A 16,120-nucleotide genomic window follows, 5' to 3' on the forward strand; every position below is an offset into this window, starting at 1 on the left:
AAATTTTGGTCAATGACATGAGACAAAGTATATGTGAACTGCTGTATGAAAAGTGAATTTACTCTGTAAATCTTCACCCAAATCAAAATAAAATTAAAAAAAAAAAAAACACCTCACTGTCGTTGGGGTCGTTTCTGACTCATAGAAACCCCTCCTTGGGTTTCGAGGTGGTACCTCTACAGAGGTACGTTACCCAGTCTTCAGTCTGAGGAGTGGCTGGTGGGTTTGAACCGCCAGCCTTCTGGTTAGCAGTCAAATGCCTTAGGCACTGCACCACCAGAGCTCCTATGCAACATGTAGTAGGTGAATTTTATGGCTTGTAAATTAGGCCTCAGTAAGCTGTAAAACATATATATAATTCAATTTAGTTTTTAAACAGAACACCAAGTTGGACTGAGTTGATGAGAAGGGGTTATAGGTGAATTTCTGGAAATGTGCATATGTGTCCAATTTTTTGTTAGTGGAATTATAATTAAAATACGAAAAAAAAAAAAACTGTTTTAAAGGAATTTATGGAATACTCTTTCGTTTGGGGAGGATCCCCCTCCCTTTTCATATGGGCCCATTTTTGTGGCTCGGCTCTCCTGAGAGCATGGCACTCCTGTAAACATGGTAGGGCGCCTAGTCCTCTGTGGGCAGGCCCAGGTTCACCCTAGGGCATTTGCCAAGGGTCATTGATCCCCAGGGCCTCTCCTTGGAAACCAGGGCTGGTGTGCTCTGTGGTATTGGAAGGGTGGTTTTCATGTTAATTTTCCCAGCTGTGGGGTTTTAGATAAGGAACAACTCAGTTTTAATCCAGATTTATGATGAATGTCGTATCTTCTCACCAGTGATGTTGGCATCTAGTTTTGTTTGTTGCAAGAGCATGAATTATAAGCAGAAGAAAGGCAAGTAGTTTCTTTCTTAAACCAAAAACCAAACCCACTGCCACTGAGTCAATTCCAACTCATAGCGACCCCCATTGGGTTTCTGAGGCTATAAATCTTTACGGAAGTGGATCACCCTATCTTCCTTCTGCAGAGTGGCTGGTGGGTTTGAACCACTGACCTTCTGGTTAACAGCCAACTGCCTTATCTCCAACACCACCAGAGCTCCTTAGTTTCTTTCTTGTTGTTGTTATGTGCCGTTGAGTCGGCCCCGACTCATAGCGACCCCTCCTTGGGTTTCCGAGGCAGTATCACTACGGAAGTACGATTGCCCAACCTTCCTTCTGAGGAGTGGCTGGTGGGTTTGAACCGCCAGCCATCTGGTTAGCAGGCAAGTGTCTTAGCCACTATGCTACCAGAGCTCCTAATTTCAATGGAGCTAGATCATGCTCTTTGAATAGGACTATGGGATAGGGGTGGGGCAAGAGGGCCATCCAACATGGTCCTCAGGTTTGAGGAGCCTTCCATTGCTGTCTGTGAGTCAGTGCCAAGCTTCTGCAGAGGAATAATGGAGGCCGGTCACTATGAGTTGGAATTGACACCATGGCAATTTTTTTTTTTTTTTTCCCTGATCTCAGATCCTGATCCTGTCTTCCTCTGGCTGGCTAAATTGAGGATAGGCAGATGGATTGAAGCCCTAGGAGCTTCAGATTCTGGAAGGTCCTGGAGGGCCTGCATTCGAGGAATTGTTTCACATGGCCGCAGGGTTCAGGTTTTGTTTTTTGTTTGTGTATGTGCTGCTTCAACCTTGAGGACCTCACTGTTTGATGCAGTTTCCTCCTCTGTCTCCCTCTCTACCTCTGCTCCTCACCGCAACCCCCTGCCTCACTCTCACCACAGTAAGCAGGTACACCCAGAAGCTGCGGCACCACCTGGGCTGTGACTCCAAGTTCATCCTGTGCTATGGCCAGAAGGAAGAGCTACTGCTGGAAGAGGTGTACATGGACACTGTCATGGAGCTGGTCGGCTTTGCCAATGAGAGCCTGGGGCACCTGGGCAACCTGGCTGGCCTCCTGGACCACTCCACGGGCATCCTCAATGAGCAAGGTGAGACTGTGTTCTTGTCCGGCAATGCTGGAGTGGGCAAGTCTGTGCTATTGCAGCGGCTGCAGAGCCTCTGGGCCTCAGGCCAGCTGGATGCTTGTGTCAAGTTCTTCTTCCACTTCCGATGCCGTACATTCAGTTGCTTCAAGGAGAGCGATGTACTGAGTCTTCAGGACCTACTCTTCAAGCATTATTGCTATCCAGAGCAGGACCCCGAGGAGGTGTTCGCCTTCCTGCTACGCTTCCCCCACACGGCCCTCTTCACCTTCGATGGCCTAGATGAGCTCCACTCAGACTTTGACCTGAGCAGTGTGCCTGACATCTCCTCCCCCTTGGCACCTGCCCACCCCCTTGTCCTACTGGCCAACTTGCTCAGCGGGAAGCTGCTCAAGGGGGCCACCAAGCTGCTCACAGCCCGCACGGGCATCGAGATCCCACGCCAGCTCCTCAGGAAGAAGGTGCATCTGCGGGGCTTCTCCCCCAGCCACTTGCAGGCCTACGCTCGGCAGATGTTCCCCGACCGGGTGCTGCAGGCCCGCCTACTGGACCAGCTGGAAGCCAACCCCAACCTCTGCAGCCTGTGCACGGTGCCTCTCTTCTGCTGGATCATCTTCCGCTGCTTCCAGCACTTCTACGCTGCCTTCGACACCACCCCACAGCTGCCTGATTACACAGTGACACTGACCGACATATTCCTACTGGCCACCGAGGACCACCTGAACAGGGTACAGCCCACGAGCCTGGTGCAGCGGAACACTCGGAGCCAGGTGGAGGCCTTCTGCTCCAGCCAGAGGACCCTGCACTCACTGGGCCAGTTGGCTCACTGGGGCATGGAGAACAGCCTGTTTGTCTTCAGCCAGGAGCAGGTGCAGGCCTCTGAGTTGCAGGAGGAGGACCTGCAGCTGGGCTTCCTGCGGGCTGTGCTGGACCTGGGCCCTGGAGGGGAGCAGCTGTCCTATGAGTTTTTCCACATCACTCTTCAGGCCTTCTTTACGGCCTTCTTCCTTGTGGTGGATGATAAGGTGGGCACTCAGGAGCTCCTCAGGTTCTTCCAGGAGTGGGTGCCTCCTGGCGGGGCAGCAGTGACATCCTGCTTTTCCCCCTTCCTCCCTTTCCAGTGCCTGGGTGTCAGTGGCCTGGCGAGGGAGGACCCTTTCAAGAACAAGGACCATTTTCATTTTACCAACCTCTTCCTGTGTGGGCTGTTATCCAAAGCCAAACAGAAACTCCTGCAGCACCTGGTGCCTGTGGCGACCCTGAAAAGAAAGCGAAAGGCCCTATGGGCCCACTTGTTTCGCAGCCTGAGGTCCTACCTGAAGAACCTGCCCCGAGTTCAGTCTGGGGGCTTCAGCCAGGTACAGGCCATGCCCACTTTCATCTGGATGCTTCGCTGTATCTATGAGACACAGAGCGAGAAGGTAGGGCAGCTGGCAGCCAGGGGCATCTGCGCCAACTATCTCAAGCTGACCTACTGCAACGCCTGCTCAGCCGACTGTAGCGCCCTCTCCTTCGTCCTGCACCACTCCCGCAAGCAGCTGGCCCTTGATCTAGACAACAACAATCTCAATGACTATGGTGTGCGGGAACTGCAGCCCTGCTTCAGCTGCCTCACTGTCATCAGGTGAGACTGCCAAGCCCAGGGAGCAGCAGGCCAGGTGGGAGTGGGGAGGCTAGGCTTGGGGACACCAGAACTAGCATTGAGAATCAGGACCTCCTAGACTGCCCATTATCCTGGGATGTATGACCCCTGGTCTTGGAATATCCAGAGCTTCTCTCTCTGTCGGGTTGGCAGAGGCAAGGAGCAAAGCTCTGAAGTCAGGCAGAGCTGGTTCGGCACCAGTTTGGTGCCCTTGAAGAAATTGCTCAGCCTCTCTGAGCCTCAGTGTTCCCATCTGGCAAAAAACTCCGTGCCACTGAGTAGATTCCTACCCTTAGCAACCCCCATAGCATTTCCAAGGCTGTCTTATCTTTCTTCTATGGAGCAGCTGGTGGGTTTGAACCACTGATCTTTTGGTTAGCATGCAAATTTCTTAATCCCTGTACCACCAGAGCTCCTTCTATTTGGCATAAGGAGATGATAATAATCCTAGCAATTACAATAACAACAACCAGCACTTAATGAATATGGATGTGTGGTGCATTACAAATATTACTTCACTTCATCCTCTTAACAACCCAATAACACAGTTATTGTTATTATTCCTGTTTTTGCAAATGAGGAGGTAGAAACACAGAGAAGTTAGTAACTTGCTCAAAGTCACACAGCTGGGGCATGGTGGAACAAGATTGCATAAAGGTGCCTCCCTTTTAAGATTTATGTGAGCTTGGGAGGTAGCCCATGAAAAGTTTCACACACATGAAAACTGTTACTGTTGCAGCAAAAGCAAATGTTGTGCTAATTGGCATCCGTTACTCTCTACAATCAAAGGCAGCACCCCTGCACTGCCAGGGAGCTCAGTAAACAACGCTGACTCTGGGTTACTTTTCTGTTTGATGGTTTAGAGGCGAGAAAGGCCAGTCTACTTTTGTCTATTAATGCTTCCTTTGTGAAATAGACCTTTGTGATGTGAGTGATCAACACAGTGGCATTGAGGAAGAAGAAGACATAGAAACGTACATGGGAGGTACAGACAACAAAGATGAACCCTTTTGCACTACAGTACTGCATTGTCAGTGAAGGCAAACATGGACATATGGGTGGATAGATGGGTGGACGGGCTGAACTATTAGGTATGTCTCTGCAGGGGGGAGTGTGCCCAAGACCATGTATAGGGGTGGCAGACAATGTTTCTACAAGTATATTGGTATGTTCTGTAAGAATTCCCAGTTATAAAGTAGAGCTGACAAGGTACAAGGTTGTAGTCACTTCTTAGCCACAGCCAACTACCCAGAAAGTGCAGAGTAGTTGGACCTGTGGGCTCAGGACCATAGTCACAAGGCATATTAAGCTCAATTGGCATAACATACTACACAAAACATTGTTCCACCTCCTACTTTGGCAAGTAGTGACTAGGATCTTACAAGCTTGCAAGTGGCCATCTAGATGCAATGATGGGTCTCTCCTCGTCCAGAGCAAAGAAGAATGAAGAAAACCAAAATTCATGGAAACAATTGGTCCTAGCGACTGGTACACCATCTGATCTGCAGCCTATATTACTACGAGACCAGAAGAACTAGATGGTGCCTGGCTACCACTGTCATCCACTTGGAAGGAGATCTATGTAGGAGATCCTTGAGAGAGGGAGAACAATGTGGAACAAAACTCAAAATCATTTAAAAAAAAAAAAAAAAGAAAGAGAAAAATGGAACCAGGTTTGCTGGTCTGATAGAGCCTGATGGAACCACTGAGACTATGGCCCCTATCTGCCCTTCAGGTCTAGAACTGAACCCACTCCTGTGGCTTCCAGCCAAACAAAAGACAGGCATATGAGCTGAATGTTTACATTAGGTAGATACACTCCTTGGAGAGAACAATCATGGGAAAATAGAAGGGCTGTGTATGCACAGGGAGACAGCTCAGGGGGCAGAAGTGCATAGATGGAAGGACACAGGGAAGAGGTAACTATGAGGAGGAAGTGGGAGGGGAGGTGTTGCATTGTGGGAAATTGTAGTCAATGTCATGAGACAAAGCGTATGTGAGCTGCTGTATGGAAAGTGAATTTGCTCTGCAAACTTTCACCCAAATCACCATTAAATAAATAAATAAACCTTTGTGAAGCTCTGTTGTTGTTGTTATGTGCCATCAAGTCAGACCTGACTCATAGCGACCCCTCCTTGGGTTGCCGAGGCAGTATCACTATGGAAGTAGAGAACCCCATCTTCCTCTACCAGGGTTTAATTCTCCATTACCTAGCTCAGGCATTTTGCAAGAGCAGTGGCAATTCAGAACTGTTTCTCAGTGCCTGTTGTACTAACATCAGCATGTAAATTGTGTGGGGATGGTGAGATGTTGGGAGCAGAAGGCTGCCCTAGTTTGGAAATTGCAAGGCCTGGAGTCTGTTCTCTGCCCTCAGTGAGCGACTCTACCTCCCTCTGCAGCCTTAGACAATTTCAAGTCTAGGACCTCACTCTGCAGTCCTGTAAAATGGAAATTCTAGGTCATGTGGTAGCCTACCACTATTCACCTTTCAGCTGAGGAAGCATTTGGGGCTCCCTGAGGGTATCAGTTAGGATTTGTTTGGGCTGAGAGAGAAAACCCAAAACATTAGTGGCTTACTGTTTATTTCTTACCTACTACATGGGTCGGGGCGGCAAACTGCAGCCTGTGGACCAAATTCAGCCTAGAGCTTGAAGTTTTAGTGGAACACAGCCATGCCCATTCATTTATATATAATTGCTTCACACTAGAAAGCTGAATGGTTGTGGCAGAGACCATATGTCCTGTAGAGCCTGAAATATTTACTACCTGGCCCTTTACAGAAAAAATTTGTCAACCCTTAGAATATTTCCTCTCCTGATCCCTGGCCCTCACCTTATCCCTCACTTCCACCAAACCCTTAGCCTTATTCTTTCCACATCTCACTGACAGGGTAGAGGATTGAGGAAATTAGTGTAGTTTGTTATGGGAGTTAGTTGGTAATGAAAAATTGTATTTTGCAACTTAGCTACGTGAAAATATTCTGCTTGTATAGAGACTTCCCAGAGAAATTGTAGTACATGGCTGGCCCTTGTCTAGGAGATATTCACAATTCTGAAGGTCCTGTTCCTGCCCCTCATTCTGAGTCTGGCCTGGTGAGTTTATTGAGATGCACTTTCCCCAACAGACCACACCACATGAGCAGTCTCCCTCAACAGCAGCACACCTGACCTTTTTCAGGTGGCAGGTCAAGTTTAGCCCATATGAGTGTGGATGGGGTGCTATTGGCATTTTGGGTGGGACAGTTCCTGTGGAGAACAGTGGGTGGTGCAAGTGGTTTGCAATCTGCTGCTAATCTAAAGGTTGGTGGCTCAGATCCACTCAGCATCTCCACAGAAGAAAGGCCTAGGGATCTGCTCCCATAAGGAATATAGCCAAGAAAAGGCTGTGAAGCAGTTCTCGGTAATACATGCAATCTCAATGAGTAGCAGCTGACTCAGTGGTGGCTAACAACAGGAGTTCTTGTGGGGACTGTCCCAGGCACTATAAGGTGTCTAACATCACTGGCCCTGCTCCCAAGATGACAGGGCTTCCCTTCCACAGTCACTGTAACCACTAGAAGGCAGTTATACACAATTTCAAACACCATGTCCCACCCTGTGCAGTGAGAATGTAGAAGGTCTAGCTGGGCCATATGCCACACATAAATGCAGGGTTTATAAGTGCTTGGTGACTTTCTTATGTGGCCCTCATTGGCCTTGAAATGAACAGTGCTGGGCTGCATGTATGTTCTGGGTGGGTCTTCTGGCCCCACAGTGGCCAGCCTCTTTTGGGGCTGTCTGGCTGGCTTTTACAACCATTCTCATGACAGGTATGGATAACTGGGAAAACTCTAAGGCCTGTACGCTTCTGGATCCTTGTAGAGTTAATGGTGCTTCATAATGAGCAGCTGCTCTGATCTTTACTTTTCTTACCTGTTGTGTTTCAGACTCAGTGTGAACCAGATCACTGACAGTGGGGTGAAAGTGCTATCTGAAGAGCTGACCAAATACAAAATCCTGACATTCTTGGGGTATGTAATTCTCAAGAATACTGGGTCCTTTCAATAGTAATAACAGGGAGCAGCAGCAAATTGTCATCTGTGTGAGTTAGTGGATGGTTGAAACTGATGGCCCATGTCACTGGAAAGAGCCCTGACCTGAGAGTTAGGAGTCCTGAGTTCTGCTCTTGGTTTGGCCAATATCCACTATTTAAGCCTCAACCTCTTCATCTGTAAAACTGGGATCATATTATAGGCAAGTGGTTTTTGCACAGGGGGCAGTGGTGGTTCAGTGGTAGAATCCTCACCATCCATGTGGGAGACCCAGATTCTATTCTTGGCCAATATACCTCATGTGCAGTCACCCCCCATCTGTCAGTGGAAGCTTGCATGTGGTTATGATGATAAACAGGTATCAACAGAACTTCCAGACTAAGATGAACTAGGAAGAAAGACCTAGTGATCTACTTCTGAAAAATCATCCAGTGGAAACCCTATAGGTCACAGTGGTCCAATCCATAACCAATCATGGGAATGGTACAGGACTGGACAATGCTTTGTTCTGTTGTGCATGGGGTTGCCAGAAGTTAGGTGCTGACTCCACAGCAGCTAACACCACCACTTTTTGTAAACTGGTTTCATCAGGTACGGTAGTTAAATTTGTATGTAAACTTGGCTGGGCCTGGTTGAGTGGCTGGGTAGCTGGTGGTAATTACTCCCCATGATGAGACTGGCAATTGTCTCCATGGTGGGATCTACCACAAGCAGTTGAGTAGCTGCCTTAGGGAATGTGGTCTGCTTCCTGTATATAAGGAGAGGCCTTGAGGATAGTCTCTAGCTTATGGCACACTTGGACCCTGTATGTAGCTGTGTCATTGTTCAGCAGCCTGCCATGCTCTGCAGACCTTGGGACTGAAAATGGACTTAAATTAATGGCCTGCCATGTGGTTTGATAACATTGAGACTGTGCCATTTTATTTGTTGACCTTGGGCTTGTTAGCCTCAGCAGCCAGTAGCTGCCTGAGTGAAGAGATGCCTCTAGCTTCAGTGGGCTGGGAACAAGAGGCAGAGCTGAAGCCCAAGGTTGAGGGGCTTTCACATAGCCCCTAGAGCCTGGCACTTTGAACTTGGACTTAAAGCCTCCAACTTGTAAGAATAAACTCCTGTTTCTTAAGGCCATCCCATTTGTGGTATAATTCTTGTCAGAGTGGCACTAGGTAACTAGAACACTGGGTTATTGGGGAATGAAATGAGAAAATATGTGGGGGATATTTGCAATGAATTAGTCATTGGTCTTGCAAAATTCTGTCATGCTTTCTTCAGCATCATTTCTATCACCAAGGCCTTATTTTCCAACTGCTAAACCTTCTTCGTTTCCAACTTTTGCATTCCCATAACCAGTAATTATCCATACATTTTGATTGCATGTTTGGTCAGTTTCAGCCTGCAGAAGTTAGTAAAAATCTTCAACTTCTTCATCTTTGGCTTCAGTGGTTGGTGCATAAATTTGAATAACAGTAGTGTTATATCAGACAGTGTTTCACTGCTATTCATAAGGTTTTCACTGGCCAATTCTTTGACAAGTAAATGGCCTCTTCCTTCTTCTGAGTCTATCTTAGTCTGGAAACTCTACTGAAAACTGTCCACTGTGGGTGACCCTGCTGGTATTTGAAACACTGGTGACATAGCCTCCAGCCTCATAGCAACATGCAAACCACCACAGTGTGACAAACTGACAAGATGAGTCATAAACAGCAAAGCAATCACATGAACATTGCCAGATGGCATACACAGAAATAAAATACACTACATATGTGGAAAGAGGTGATGGAGAAGACCAATCAGAACAGGCCAGAAGCTGATTGTAGAACAGACCATCAATTGCTCATATGCAAGTTCAAGTTGAAGCTGAAGAAAATTAAAACAAGTCCATGGGAGCCAAAATATGACCTGATGACCTTGATTATATCCCACCTGAATTTAGAGTCCATCTGAAGAATAGATTTGACACATTGAATGCCAGTGACCGAAGACCAGATGAGTTGTGGGATGGTGTTAAGGACATCATATATGATGTAAAACAAATCTGCTTTGTAAATTTGCACCCAAAGCACAATTAAAAAAAAAATTACACATGAAGAAAGGAAAAGTCATTAAAAAGATGGGAAAGGAACAAAAGACCAAAATGAATGTCAGAAGACACTCTGAACTTGCTCCTGAATGGAGAGTAGCTAAAGCGAACAGAAGAAATGATGAAATAAAACAGCTGAACAGATCTCAAAGGGCAGCTCAAGAAGACAAAGTAAAGTATTATAATTAAATGTGCAAAGCCCTGGAGTTAGAAAACCAAGAGGGAAGAACATGCTCAGGATTTCTCAAGCTGAAAGAACTGAAGAAAAAACTCAAGCCTTAAGTTGCAATATTGAAGAATTCTAAGAGCAAAAATAATGAACAACACAGGAAACATCAAAAGAAGATGGAAGTAATACACAGGGTCACCTTACCAAACAGAATTGGTTGATGCTCAGCCATTTCATGAGGTAGCATATGATCAAGAACCAAAGATACTGAAAGAAGTCAAAGCTGCACTGAAGGAACTGGTGAAAATCAAGGCTCTAGGAATTGATGGAATACAAACTGAGATGTTTCAACAAATGGATGCACCACCAGAGGCACTTTCTCACTTATGCCAAGAAATTTGAAAGACAGCTTATCTGGCCAAGCAACTTGAAGAGATCCATATTTGTGCCCATTCTAAAGAAACGTGATCCAACAGAATGCAGAAATTATTGAACAATATCATTAACATCATACACAAATAAAATTTTGCTGAAGATAATTCAAAAACAGTTGCAGCAGTGCATTGACAAGGAACTTCCAGAAATTCAAGCTAAATTCAGAAGAGGATGTGGAATGAGGGTTATCATTACTTATGTCAATTGGATCTTGGCTGAAAGTAAAGAGTGCCGGAAAGATGTTTACCTATGTTTTATGAATAACATTGCAAGGAATGGGAATTCCAGAATGCTTGATTGTACCAAGAGGTCTATGTACGGGTTCGAACAGAACAAGGGGATACTGAATGGTTTAAAATCAGGAAAGGTGTATGTCAAGGTTGTATCATTTCACTGTACTTATTCAATCTGTATGCTGTACAAATAATCCAAGAAGATGGACTATATGTAGAAGAATGTGGCATCAGGATCGGAGGAAGACTCATTAACAACCTGCAATATACAGAAGACATAACCTTGCTTGCTGAAAGTGAAGATGACTTGAAGCACTTACTGATGAAAATCAAAGACTCCAGCCTTCAGTATGGATTACACCTCAACATAAAGAGGACAGAAATCCTCACAAGTGGACCAATAAGCAACATCACAATAAATGAAAAATAGACTGAGGTTGTCACGGATTTAATTTTACTTGGATCCACAATCAATGTCCATGGAAGCAATGGTCAAGAAATTAGCTGTCATATTGCACTGGGAAAATCTGCTGCAGAAGACTTCTTTAAGGTGTTAAAGAGCAAAACTGTCACTTTGAAGACTAAGGTGTGCCTAACCCAAGCCATGGTATTTTCAATCACTTGATATGCATGTAAAACTGGGCAATGAATAAAGAAGACCAAAGAAGAGTTGATGCATTTGAATTGTGGTGTTGGTGAAGAGTACTGAAAATATCATAGACTATCAGAAGAATGAGCAAATCTATCCTGGAAGAAGCACAGCCAGAACACTCCTTAGAAGCAAGACTTTGGTCATGTTGTCAGAAAGGACCAGTCCCTGGAGAAGGATATCATGCTTGGTAAAGTAGAGAGTCAGCAAAAAAGCTCAGTGAGATGGATTGATACAAAGGCTGTGATGATGGGCTCAAGCCTAGCAAAGATTATGAGGATGGCACTGAACCAGGCAGTGTTTCGTTCTCTGATACACAGCATCTCTCTGAGACCTGGGGCAGACATGAATCAGAATTGATGTATATACTGTACCTTGTTTTTAGGTGCCATCGAGTTGTCTCCAACTCATAGCGACCCTAAGTATAGCTGAACGAAACACTGCTCAGTCCTGTGCCAGCTCCATGATCCCTGCTATACCTGAGTCCATTGTTGCACCCACTGTATCAATCCATCTTGTTGAGGGCCTTCATATATATACTGTATAGTGGATAATGCCCAGGGGCATCTTGGGCAATAACTCCTTTTCAAAAACTTTAATATTTCTTCAGTGAAATGTATAAATATTCAAACCAAGTGGGAAAAATAAAGAGCATAAGTAGCTCCACATCAGCTGCCAAAAAAAGTTGTGAAATCCTAAGGGTTTTCAGAGCCTTGTGGATTTTGGGAGTTTGAACTAAGAGATTGAGGCCAGTACAGCCAGCTGCATGGCCACTATTCATTGTTTAAACTGGAGCTAGTTGTTTGGCTTCTTTGGGCCTCAGCTTTAAAATGAGGACATTTAAAATGAAGAAATGATCCCAGGCCCCTTTTCAGCTCTGGTGTTCTGTGTGGCTATGGAATACTCAAAACCCTTAGTTGGATTACTCCTTTCAACTTCTTTTTACCTTATAGTTGAATTACTTGTATGAGTGGGAAAATGACTAAAAAGTAGACACTGAGAAGGTCTCAGTATTGAGAGAAACTTTATATCCTCTGAAGATGCTGATTGTAATCTTAATCTAATAATATCCATCTCCTTCCATTTAGTGAGCACTTATGTGCCAGGACTTAGTTTTATCTCATGTAATCATCCCCCCCACACACAAAAAAAATCTCATAAAATATCTGTGACAGAGCTATGATTTCATTATTATTCTTATTCATCATTATTCTTGTAATAATGATGGAGAAACTGAGGCACAGAGGGGTTAAGTAACCTGTCCAAGGTCATAAAGCTGGAGAAAGTAGTAGAGCTACGAGGCCCCAGAGCCCGAATCTCTGGCATCGTCCATGTGCCCTTTCTTTCTCCTTACAACCACACTTGGGAAATCATTAAACAGCACCTACTCACTTTTTTTAAAAAAATTGGGGTCATTAAATGATATTGAGAGTTACAACGTCTCATGCCCGTACTTTCTCTCAAAGCTTATACAACAACCAGATCACTGATGTGGGAGTCAAGTACATTGCCAAGATCCTGGATGAATGCAAAAGCCTTACACACCTTAAGTAAGTGGAGTTGGATGTGGCAGGGTCCTTAGTAGCTGCTGGTCTCCTTCACTTCTCTTGGTCACCCTTTCCATTATTCAAAGAATAAATGTCACCATAAAGAGTTTTCACCCTGAAGTTTTCTGCTAGCCCTAGGTGAGTGAAAGGTGAACTGGCCATATGGAGAAATGATGACCTGTAGTGAGGCTTGGACTTTGGAAGGGAGACCTACCATTGGTAGGAAGAAGGCTTAGCATTTTGATTTCACAAATTATTGACAAGAAGAAAGGCTGTAAGTGTCACCATTTCTTGAGTACTAGAAAAAGTACTAAAAAGTATCTAATGGCAAGCAAGTGCTTGATCTTCTCCTTCTCATAGAAATACCCTGCAAAGGATGCCAGAGAGCTGGACTTGGCCCACGCTGGACCACTTGCAGTTAATGAGGGGAATGATCCTCCTGAGGGCCTTTAGAGAACCTCAGGGAGTTCTTGAATCTGAATTTCTCCAGAAATTATAGCATTTCTGGGGAGGAGGCCCTGCCTGACTGACTTCCATAGAGCTTCAGGTCCTTCCCTGATAGGAAGCCTAGGACATGGCTGTTAAGTTTCATTTAATGGACTCCAGTGTCCCAGGAGGGAGACCATACCTACTTGATGGGCCTGGAGGCTCTCTTATGTTGGGGAGGTGGGTGGCCTGTCTTTGGAGTCCCCTCCCACCACAGGTAGACTGTCTATGACTCTTTCTGCAGGCTAGGACTAAACAAAATAACGAGTGAAGGAGGCAAGTGTCTCGCCCTGGCTGTGAAGAATAGCAAATCAATCTTTGACGTTGGGTGAGTAGAAACGAATGCATACATGTGCGTGATACAACATGCTATATGTATGTGGGACCAGATGCTCTTTCTGTATACAAATCTACCAGCAGGACCACAGAGCAAACTGTGGGAAAGTGGCTGCAGGGAACTTTCACCACTGATGCCTTGAAGGCCCCTGGCTTCCTCATGGGAAACCTTGTGGGAAGTCCTGGGATGGATTACAACTAAAATGGCATGAACTTCAATTTAATTCATGTAAAAATCAATCACCATCAGCACACAGAGGGATATGTTCTAGCCCTATAGGATATAGTTGTTGTTATGTGCCATGGAGTCAGACCTGACTCATAGAGACCCCTCCTTGGGTTTCTGAGGCAGTATCACTCCAGAAGTAGATTGCCCTGTCTTCCTTCCAAGGATTAGCTGGTGGGTTTCAACCACTAGCCTTCTGGTTAGCAGTCAAGTGCCTTAGCCACTATGCTACTAGAGCTCTCATATGATATAGTGGGGAGAGGATTTCTGCTTCTACATGTCCAAAAATTGGTCTGTATTTTAAGAATATATTTTAAGCTTTTTAAAGCTTTTCCTATTGTTATACACCTTTATTTGATTATTTAAAAAGGCAATTTTATTTGGAAACTGGACAATATGGAAAATATAAATCATCTTAGAAATAATTATTGTTAACATTTGAGATCTCTCCTCTCCTCTCTCTTGCCTCATTTATTAAAAAAAAAAAAAAAACAGTAGAGGTCAACCTATATACAGAATTTTATCCTACCCTTTTCATTTAATCTGATGTCATGAGTCATTTTCCATATCATTAGAAATTGAATACCACTCAGTTCTATAGTATACACACTTTTTAAGTGAAACACTTTAAAAACTATTATTCTGGTCAGTACTTGCTGGAGTTTTTAGTTTGTAGGCAGCTAGCTTGCTTGGTGTCTTAGTTTCCTAGTACAGATACCACAAGTGGGGCTTTAGAGAAGAGAGGTTTGTTTTCTCACAGTTCAGAAGTCTAAAAGTCTGAATTCAGGGCACCAGCTCTCTATTGGCTCTGTGGGGAGATCCATGTCTCTTTCTGCTTCTGTAATCCAGCCATTCTTTGGTTCATTGGTGATCTCTGTGTGGCATCTATCTTTCCCTACTTGGGCTCACTTGTCTGTGTCTGTGACTTAAAACTCAGAGGTGATTAGATGTATGACACACCCTACACTGATAGAGCCTGATTAGCTTCACAAAGAAAACCGTATTTCCAAATGAAAGTACATCCACAGATTAGGATAGGATTCTAACACATATTTTGGGGGGACATCATTCAATCCATAATACCTGACGAGGGTATGTTGCTAAGGTAGCCACAGTTCTACTGTGAGTAGGCCAGGCCTACTTGCTTTGCTTTGGATTTAGTTGTAATAATGATTTGCATATATTACCTCATTTAATCCTCACAATAACTCTATGAGGGAATACTCTTACTTTTCTTATTTTAGAAAACTGAGGAAACTGAGACTCAGGAGGTTACGTAATTTGTCTAAAGTCACACAGGAGGTAAGTAGCAGAGGCAGGAAGTGAGTCCAGTAGTCTGGCTTTGGAGGCCATTGTTTTACCTTGTTTTAGCCAGATCTTCTCAGATAATCTGCTTGGGATGAGAGTACTGCTTTGTCATTCCAATTCCCTCCCACCCAAGACTGAAACAATCCACCGTGCTGAGTTTGGTGACATGTTTTTTACATCAAAGAATCATTGATGATAAGTTTTCTGTCATGGATTGAATCGTGTCCCCCTAAAATATGTGTCAGCTTGGCTGGGCCATGATTCTCAGTGGTTTGGCAGTTATGTAATGACATAACCATGCCCCATGATATCATCTTATGTGATAAGCCAATCATTTATAAGGAGATCAGGGTAGGATGCAACACCCTTATTCAGGTCACAAACCTGATCCAGTGTAAGGGGAGTTTCCTAGGGTGAAACTCTCCTTATGAGAGATAAAAGGAGAAAGAAGCGAGTGGAGAAAGAGGGACCTCAGTACCACCAAGAAAGAAGATCCAGGAACGGAACGCATCCTTTCGACCTTGGGTCCCTGTGCTGAGAACCTCCTGGACCCAGGGGAGATTGATGCCAAGACACATGGAGATATCCAATGAACACCAGGCCCACAGATGTTGAAAGGAGACTAGGACCTTCTCCCAGAGCTGACAGAGAAAAAGCTTTCCCCCTAAAGCTGGTGCCCTGACTTTGGACTTCTGGCCTCCTAAACTATGAGAGAATAAGTTTCTGTTTGCTAAAGACATTCACTTGTGGTATTTCTGTTTTAACAGCACTAAACAACTAAGACAGTTTCTAAATGTGCTTCCTTATCTTTGCTTCATGGGAAGCTGACTGTGTCCTCAAGAAGGGCTGTGACTCCCCTGCATGGAGGTGAACTGATACTGGGAGACCAGCACCTGCACAAGAGCTTCTTTTCAGGCTGGTGCCCTGTTTACCCTCAGCAGGTAACATTCAGGTAGTTTCTTGCTGGAACCAGTCCTGAACTTAGCCTCTCTGACAGCTCTCCGAAAGCTCAGGG

At 45.0% G+C, this 16,120-nt stretch overlaps 1 protein-coding gene across 1 annotated transcript in view; it reads left to right on the top strand.

The window, feature by feature from the left end:
• NOD1 (nucleotide binding oligomerization domain containing 1) overlaps positions 1-16,120 on the top strand; it is a 53,151-nt gene that overhangs the window by 7,701 nt on the left and 29,330 nt on the right. The window contains exons 3-7 of the mRNA XM_007946399.1: positions 1,767-3,591; positions 7,535-7,618; positions 12,669-12,752; positions 13,480-13,563; positions 15,042-15,099. Coding sequence (XP_007944590.1) covers positions 1,767-3,591; positions 7,535-7,618; positions 12,669-12,752; positions 13,480-13,563; positions 15,042-15,099 — 2,135 coding nt within the window. The remainder of the gene's footprint in view (positions 1-1,766; positions 3,592-7,534; positions 7,619-12,668; positions 12,753-13,479; positions 13,564-15,041; positions 15,100-16,120) is intronic.

The sequence above is a fragment of the Orycteropus afer genome, unplaced genomic scaffold, assembly GCF_000298275.1.
Source record: "Orycteropus afer afer isolate SDZICR_OR568_19922 unplaced genomic scaffold, OryAfe1.0 scaffold00008, whole genome shotgun sequence".
Lineage (NCBI taxonomy): Eukaryota > Metazoa > Chordata > Mammalia > Tubulidentata > Orycteropodidae > Orycteropus > Orycteropus afer.